Here is an 8,472-nt window from a genome sequence, read left to right on the forward strand (position 1 = left end):
TACTACTACTAACCTCCTACTACCACTCCTAACCTACTACTACTACTACTACTACTACTACTACTACTACTACTACTACTACTGCTACTACTACTACTACTACTAACCTCCTACTCCTAATACTAATCTCCTACTGCTACTGCTAACCTACTATTACAACTAACCTCTTACTACTACTACTACTACTACTACTACTACTACTACTACTACTACTACTACTGTTCTACTACTGTACTACTACTGCTACTACTACTACTGTTCTACTACTGTACTACTACTGCTACTACTGTTCTACTACTACTGTATTACTACTACTAATGTTCTGCTACTGTTCTACTACTACTACTACTGTACTACTAATGTACTACTACTACTAATGTTCTGCTACTGTTCTACTACTACTACTGTACTACTTCTGTGCTACTACTACTGTTCTACTACTACTGTTCTACTGTACTGCTACTGTTCTACTACTGCTCTGCTACTGCTCTACTACTGTTCTACTACTACTGTTCTACTGTACTGCTACTGCTCTACTACTGTTCTACTACTACTACTACTGTACTACTACTGTTCTGCTACTACTACTGTACTGCTACTGTTCTACTACTGCTACTGTACTGCTACTGTTCTACTACTACTACTACTACTACTACAACTACTGTTCTACTACTGCTAGTGTTCTACTACTGTTCTACTACTACTGTTACTGTTCTACTGTACTACTACTGTTACTGTTCTACTACTACTACTGTTACTGTTCTACTACTACTACTGTTACTGTTCTACTGTTCTGCTACTACTACTACTGTTCTACTACTACTACTACTACTACTACTGTTACTGTTCTACTGTTCTACTGTTCTGCTACTACTACTACTGTTCTACTACTACTGTTCTGTTACTGTTCTACTGTTCTACTACTACTGTTCTACTGTTCTACTACTACTGTTCTACTGTTCTACTGTTCTGTTACTGTTCTACTACTGCTACTGTTCTACTACTGTTCTACTACTACTGTTCTGTTACTGTTCTACTTCTACTACTGTTCTGTTACTGTTCTACTGTTCTACTACTACTACTACTGTTCTACTACTGTTACTGTTCTACTGTTCTACTACTACTGTTCTACTGTTCTACTGTTCTACTGTTACTGTTCTACTACTACTGTTCTGTTACTGTTCTACTACTGTTCTACTACTACTGTTCTGTTACTGTTCTACTACTGCTGCTACTGTTACTGTTCTACTACTGCCACTGTTCTACTGTTCTACTACTACTGTTCTACTACTGTTCTACTACTGTTCTACTACTGTTCTACTGTACTACTGCTACTGTTCTACTACTGTACTACTGTTCTACTACTGCGCTACGAATGTTCTACTACTGCTATTGCGCTACTAATGTTCTACTGTACTACTAATGTTCTACTGTACTACTAATGTTCTACTGTACTACTACTGTATTACTACTACTGTTCTGCTACTGTACTACTGTTCTACTACTGTACCACTACTACTGTTTTACTACTGTACCACTGCTGCACTACTACTACTGTACTACTACTGTACTACTACTGCTCTACTACTGTTCTACTATTGTTCAACTACTACTGTTCTACTACTGTGCTACTGCTACTGTACTACTACTACTACTACTACTACTGTACTACTGCTCTACTAGTGTACTGCTACTACTACAGTACTATTACTGCCACTACTAGAGTTTTTCCTGGTTAAGTCACATGGTGAGGAATCTTCTGCCCCTTCACATACCGTAATCAACAATCATACATGATCTACTAGTTAAACATGTTTGATTTGTCTGTTGTGTTTAATGTGATCATCTGTGATTTGTTTTTAGAGCTGGCATGTGGTGGCCAGCTGTTAGGAGAGACGGGGAATTTCACATCCCCAAACTACCCCAACTACTATGCTCCCAACACCAAATGTGAATGGAATATACAGGTGAGGAAGTGTTTATACTGGGGTTACAGCACAGTGAAGTGGTTTATACTGGGGTTACAACACAGTGAAGTGGTTTATACTGGGGTTACAGCACAGTGAAGTGGTTTATACTGGGGTTACAGCACAGTGAAGTGGTTTATACTGGGGTTACAGCACAGTGAAGTGGTTTATACTGGGGTTACAACACAGTGAAGTGGTTTATACTGGGGTTACAGCACAGTGAAGTGGTTTATACTGGGGTTACAACACAGTGAAGTGGTTTATACTGGGGTTACAACACAGTGAAGTGGTTTATCTGGGGTTACAACACAGTGAAGGGTTTTATACTGGGGTTACACACAGTGAAGTGGTTTATACTGGGGTTACAAGACAGTGAAGGGGTTTATACTGGGGTTACAACACAGTGAAGTGGTTTATACTGGGGTTACAACACAGTGAAGGGGTTTATACTGGGGTTACAACACAGTGAAGTGGTTTATACTGGGGTTACAACACAGTGAAGTGGTTTATACTGGGGTTACAACACAGTGAAGTGGTTTATACTGGGGTTACAACACAGTGAAGTGGTTTATACTGGGGTTACAACACAGTGAAGTGGTTTATACTGGGGTTACAACACAGTGAAGGGGTTTATACTGGGGTTACAACACAGTGAAGTGGTTTATACTGGGGTTACAACACAGTGAAGGGGTTTATATTGGGGTTACAACACAGTGAAGTGGTTTATACTGGGGTTACAACACAGTGAAGGGTTTATACTGGGGTTACAACACAGTGAAGTGGTTTATACTGGGGTTACAACACAGTGAAGTGGTTTATTTGTGGTTACAACACAGTGAAGTGGTTTATACTGGGGTTACAACACAGTGAAGTGGTTTATAGGTACTGGGTTACAACACAGTGAAGTGGTTTATATGGGGTTACAACACAGTGAAGTGGTTTACTGGGGTTACAACACAGTGAAGTGGTTTATACTGGGGTTACAACCAGTGAAGTGGTTTATATTGGGGTTACAAAACAGTGAAGTGGTTTATAACTGGGTTACAACCCAGTGAAGTGGTTTATACTGGGGTTACAACACAGTGAAGTGGTTATACTGGGGTTACAACACAGTGAAGTGGTTTATACTGGGGTTACAACACAGTGAAGTGGTTTATACTGGGGTTACAACACAGTGAAGTGGTTTATACTGGGGTACAACACAGTGAAGTGGTTTATACTGGGTTACAGTACACAGTGAAGTGGTTATACTGGGGTTACAACACAGTGAAGTGGTTTATACTGGGGTTACAACACAGTGAAGTGGTTTATACTGGGGTTACAACACAGTGAAGTGGTTTATACTGGGGTTACAACACAGTGAAGTGGTTTATATTGGGGTTACAGCACAGTGAAGTGGTTTATACTGGGGTTACAACACAGTGAAGTGGTTTATACTGGGGTTACAACACAGTGAAGTGGTTTATACTGGGGTTACAACACAGTGAAGTGGTTTATACTGGGGTTACAACACAGTGAAGTGGTTTATATTGGGGTTACAACACAGTGAAGTGGTTTATACTGGGGTTACAACACAGTGAAGTGGTTTATACTGGGGTTACAACACAGTGAAGTGGTTTATACTGGGGTTACAACACAGTGAAGTGGTTTATACTGGGGAGCAAGTGAGTGGTTATACTGGGGTTACAACACAGTGAAGTGGTTTATACTGGGGTTACAAACACAGTGAAGTGGTTTATACTGGGGTTACAGCACAGTGAAGTGGTTTATACTGTGTTACAACACAGTGAAGTGGTTTATACTGGGGTTACAACACAGTGAAGTGGTTTATATGGGGTTACAACACAGTGAAGTGGTTTATACTGGGGTTAACAACACAGTGAAGTGGTTCTATTGGGGTTACAGCACAGTGAAGTGGTTTATACTGGGGGTACAACACAGTGAAGTGGTTTATACTGGGGTTAAAACACAGTGAAGTGGTTTATACTGGGGTTACAACACAGTGAAGTGGTTTACTGGGGTTACAACACAGTGAAGTGGTTTTATACTGGGGTTACAACACAGATGAAGTGGTTTTATCCTGGGGTTTACAACACAGTGAAGTGGTTATACTGGGGTTACAACACGTGAAGTCAGTGAGTTGTTTATCTACTGGGGTTACAACACAGTGAAGTGGTTTATTAACTGGGGGTTACAAACACAGTGAAGTGGTTTGACAATCTAATAATCCGATATTGAGGCCTTCAGATTTTAGATATTGGCTGATAGAGGTTTTGTATCAGGCTAAGTGTGTATAATGTTTGACTGTACTATCCTCTCTCCCCCCCAGGTCCCTGCTGGTAAGTCAGTGAAGGTCAAGTTCAGTACCTTCCTGTTATCAGAGATGGGTCAGGAGAACACCAAGGACTGTAACAAGGACTATGTAGAGATCAACAACAAGAGGTGAGATTTTGAGAAGAGCTCCCCCCTACTGTATTACCTCACCTAGCACCTCCCCATTTACTGACCCTTCTTCCAGCCAGGACATTGGCGATAATAAACAAAACAAGAGATATATATATATATATATATAGATATATAGATAGATAGATAGATACACAGCATGATCAGCTTGCTTAATGTGAATTGTTGTAATCTAGCTAGCCAGCTAGTTTAACAGACAAAAACAACCTCAAATTAATGTTATGCAAGGTACAGTACCATTAGAAAGTATTTAGAGCCCTTTTTAAATGTTGTTGTGTTACAGCCTGAATTATAAAATGGATTAAATTCTCATTTTTGTCACTGGCCACACAATACCCAATAATGTCAAAGTGGAATTATGTTTTAACACATTTTTACTAATTCATTAAAAATGTGATGTTGAAATGTCTTGAGTCAATGAGTTTTCAACCCCTTTGTCAAGCCTAAATAAGTTCAGGAGTAAAAATGTGCTTAACAAGTCACAAAATAAGTTGCATGGACTCACTCTGTGTGCAATAATAGTGTTTAACATGATTTTTGAAAGACTACCTCATCTCTGTATCCCCACACATACAATTATCTGTAAGGTCGAGCAGTGAATTTCAGACACAGATTCAACCACAAAGACCAGGGAGGTTTTCCAATGCCTCAGAAAGAAGGGCACCTATTGGTAGATGGGTAAAACATTTTTAGCAAATAAAAATCAGACATTGAATATCCCTTTGAGCATGGTGAAGTTATTAACTAGACTGGATGGTGTATCAATACACCCAGTCACTACAAAGATACAGGCGTCCTTCCTAACTCGGTTGCCAGAGAGGAAGGAAACCACTCACCATGATTTCACCATGAGGCCAATGGTGACTTTAAACTAGTTAGGAGAAAACTATTACAGCATTCAACTCTGAGGGATCAACAACATTGTAGTTACTACACAATACTAACCTAAATGACAGAGCAAAAAGGATGCTTGTACAGCATAAAAATATTCAAAAACATGCGTCCTGTTTTCAATACGGCACTAAAGTAAAACTGCAACAAAAAATTGTCAAATAAAGTTACATTTATGTCCTGAATACAAAGTGTTATGTTTGTGGCAAATCCAACACCTCACTGAGTACCAGTCTTCATATTTTTAAGTATGGTGGTGACTGCATCATGTTATGGGTATGCTTGTCATCGGCAAGGACTAGGGAGTTTTTTAGGATAAAAATAAACGGAATGGAGCTAAGCACAGGCAAAATCCTAGAGGAAAACCTGGTTGTCTGCTTTCTAACAACAACAACAACAGAAATATACATTTAGGCTGGGGGTGTGGTGTGTGTGTGTGTGTGTGTGTGTGTGTGTGTGTGTGTGTGTGTGTGTGTGTGTGTGTGTGTGTGTGTGTGTGTGTGTGTGTGTGTGTGTGTGTGTGTGTGTGTGTGTGTGTGTGTGTAGGCCAGTGCCCCAAAAAAATCTCAATGTAATCCATTTTTAATTCAGGCTGTAACACAACAAAATATGGTAAATGTCTTGGGGTGTGAATACTTTCTGAAGGCACTTGTAAATGTCAATTATTTGTGGGTAGCTAGCTACCAAATCTTCATGGCCAGCTAGCCAGTTAACCCTTATTGACTTACAACAGGGTTGCTGTCTATGCGGGTATTGTAGGCAGGTAAACATGCCATTTTGTTTTTCAATACATAAATTACCATTTTAAATACTCAAATGTTTTGGGCTGTGTATTTGAAAATACTGAAATACACAGGGGGGAAAAAAGTGTTTTTAAATACCAGATACTGAAATACACGTCTCCTCTGTAGTGGTTCTGTCCACCCATGAATAGGATTACATTTTAGGCCTAGTCCTCGTGGTCTGCACATGTCTTGTAGTATTAGATTGACTTGTTATTGTAATGTCTGTATCAGGTGTATCCAACAAACAGAGTAAAAACTCAAACGACTAGAAAAAGCTCAAAACAAGTTTATTCACCCACTGGGTCATACAGCTGCAGAGACAACCTACCCACTGGCTCATACAGCTGCAGAGACAGCATACCCACTGCCTCATACAGCTGCAGAGACAGCCTACCCACTGGGTCATACAGCTGCAGAGACAGCCTACCCACTGGCTCACACAGCTGCAGAGACCGCATACCCACTGGCTCACACAGCTGCAGAGACAGCATACCCACTGGCTCACACAGCTGCAGAGACAACACACCCACTGGGTCATACAGCTGCAGAGACAGCCTACCCACTGGGTCATACAGCTGCAGAGACAACCTACCCACTGGGTCATACAGCTGCAGAGACAGCCTACCCACTGGGTCATACAGCTGCAGAGACAGCACACCCACTGGGTCATACAGCTGCAGAGACAGCACACCCACTGGGTCATACAGCTGCAGAGACAGCACACCCACTGGCTCACACAGCTGCAGAGACCGCATACCCACTGGCTCACACAGCTGCAGAGACAGCATACCCACTGGCTCACACAGCTGCAGAGACAACACACCCACTGGGTCATACAGCTGCAGAGACAACACACCCACTGGGTCATACAGCTGCAGAGACAACACACCCACTGGGTCATACAGCTGCAGAGACAGCACACCCACTGGGTCATACAGCTGCAGAGACAACCTACCCACTGGGTCATACAGCTGCAGAGACAGCCTACCCACTGGGTCATACAGCTGCAGAGACAGCCTACCCACTGGGTCATACAGCTGCAGAGACAGCACACCCACTGGGTCATACAGCTGCAGAGACAGCACACCCACTGGGTCATACAGCTGCAGAGACAGCACACCCACTGGGTCATACAGCTGCAGAGACAGCACACCCACTGGGTCATACAGCTGCAGAGACAGCACACCCACTGGGTCATACAGCTGCAGAGACAGCACACCCACTGGGTCATACAGCTGCAGAGACAGCACACCCACTGGGTCATACAGCTGCAGAGACAGCACACCCACTGGGTCATACAGCTGCAGAGACAGCACACCCACTGGGTCATACAGCTGCAGAGACAGCACACCCACTGGGTCATACAGCTGCAGAGACAGCACACCCACTGGGTCATACAGCTGCAGAGACAGCTTCCCACTGGGTCATACAGCTGCAGAGACAGCTTCCCACTGGGTCATACAGCTGCAGAGACAGCTTCCCACTGGGTCATACAGCTGCAGAGACAGCTTCCCACTGGGTCATACAGCTGCAGAGACAACATACACACTGGGTCATACAGCTGCAGAGACAGCTTCCCACTGGGTCATACAGCTGCAGAGACAACATACCCACTGGGTCATACAGCTGCAGAGACAACATACCCACTGGGTCATACAGCTGCAGAGACAGCATACCCACTGGGTCATACAGCTGCAGAGACAGCTTCCCACTGGGTCATACAGCTGCAGAGACAGCCTACCCACTGGGTCATACAGCTGCAGAGACAGCCTACCCACTGGGTCATACAGCTGCAGAGACAGCATACCCACTGGGTCATACAGCTGCAGAGACAGCTTTCCGTGCCCCTCAGTCACTTCCCATGTCATTAAGTTCCTTTTTGCCCTTCCTTGACCCCCCCAACATATACATTTCTTATACATGTAAAGTAATCACTAACATTCTGGTATGGTAAGATGAATAACTATATTTCAAGCTAGACTCCAACACACGTATTAGTGGAGAGTTGACCTGTTTATTGTAACATCTCTGTATCCAGGTATTAGTGGAGAGTTGACCTGTTTATTGTAACGTCTCTGTATCCAGGTATTAGTGGAGAGTTGACCTGTTTATTGTAACGTCTCTGTATCCAGGTATTAGTGGAGAGTTGACCTGTTTATTGTAACGTCTCTGTATCCAGGTATTTCGTGGAGAGTTGACCTGTTTATTGTAACGTCTCTGTATCCAGGTATTAGTGGAGAGTTGACCTGTTTATTGTAACGTCTCTGTATCCAGGTATTAGTGGAGAGTTGACCTGTTTATTGTAACGTCTCTGTATCCAGGTATTGTGGAGAACCTTCAACGAGTCCCGTAGTAACCAGTGTGGA

The 8,472-nt window shown here is 42.7% G+C and overlaps 1 protein-coding gene across 2 annotated transcripts in view; it reads left to right on the forward strand.

Moving 5' to 3' along the window:
• LOC115206717 (suppressor of tumorigenicity 14 protein homolog) overlaps positions 1–8,467 on the forward strand; it is a gene marked incomplete at its 3' end in the record, with an annotated part of 35,395 nt that extends 26,928 nt beyond the window's left edge. For both annotated transcript variants that reach the window (XM_029773917.1, XM_029773918.1), the window contains 3 exon segments: positions 1,864–1,967; positions 4,297–4,409; positions 8,428–8,467. In XM_029773917.1, coding sequence (XP_029629777.1) covers positions 1,864–1,967; positions 4,297–4,409; positions 8,428–8,467 — 257 coding nt within the window.
• Positions 8,468–8,472: the final 5 nt, after the last annotated feature.

Source organism: Salmo trutta, chromosome 13, assembly GCF_901001165.1.
Source record: "Salmo trutta chromosome 13, fSalTru1.1, whole genome shotgun sequence".
Taxonomy (NCBI): Eukaryota; Metazoa; Chordata; class Actinopteri; order Salmoniformes; family Salmonidae; genus Salmo; species Salmo trutta.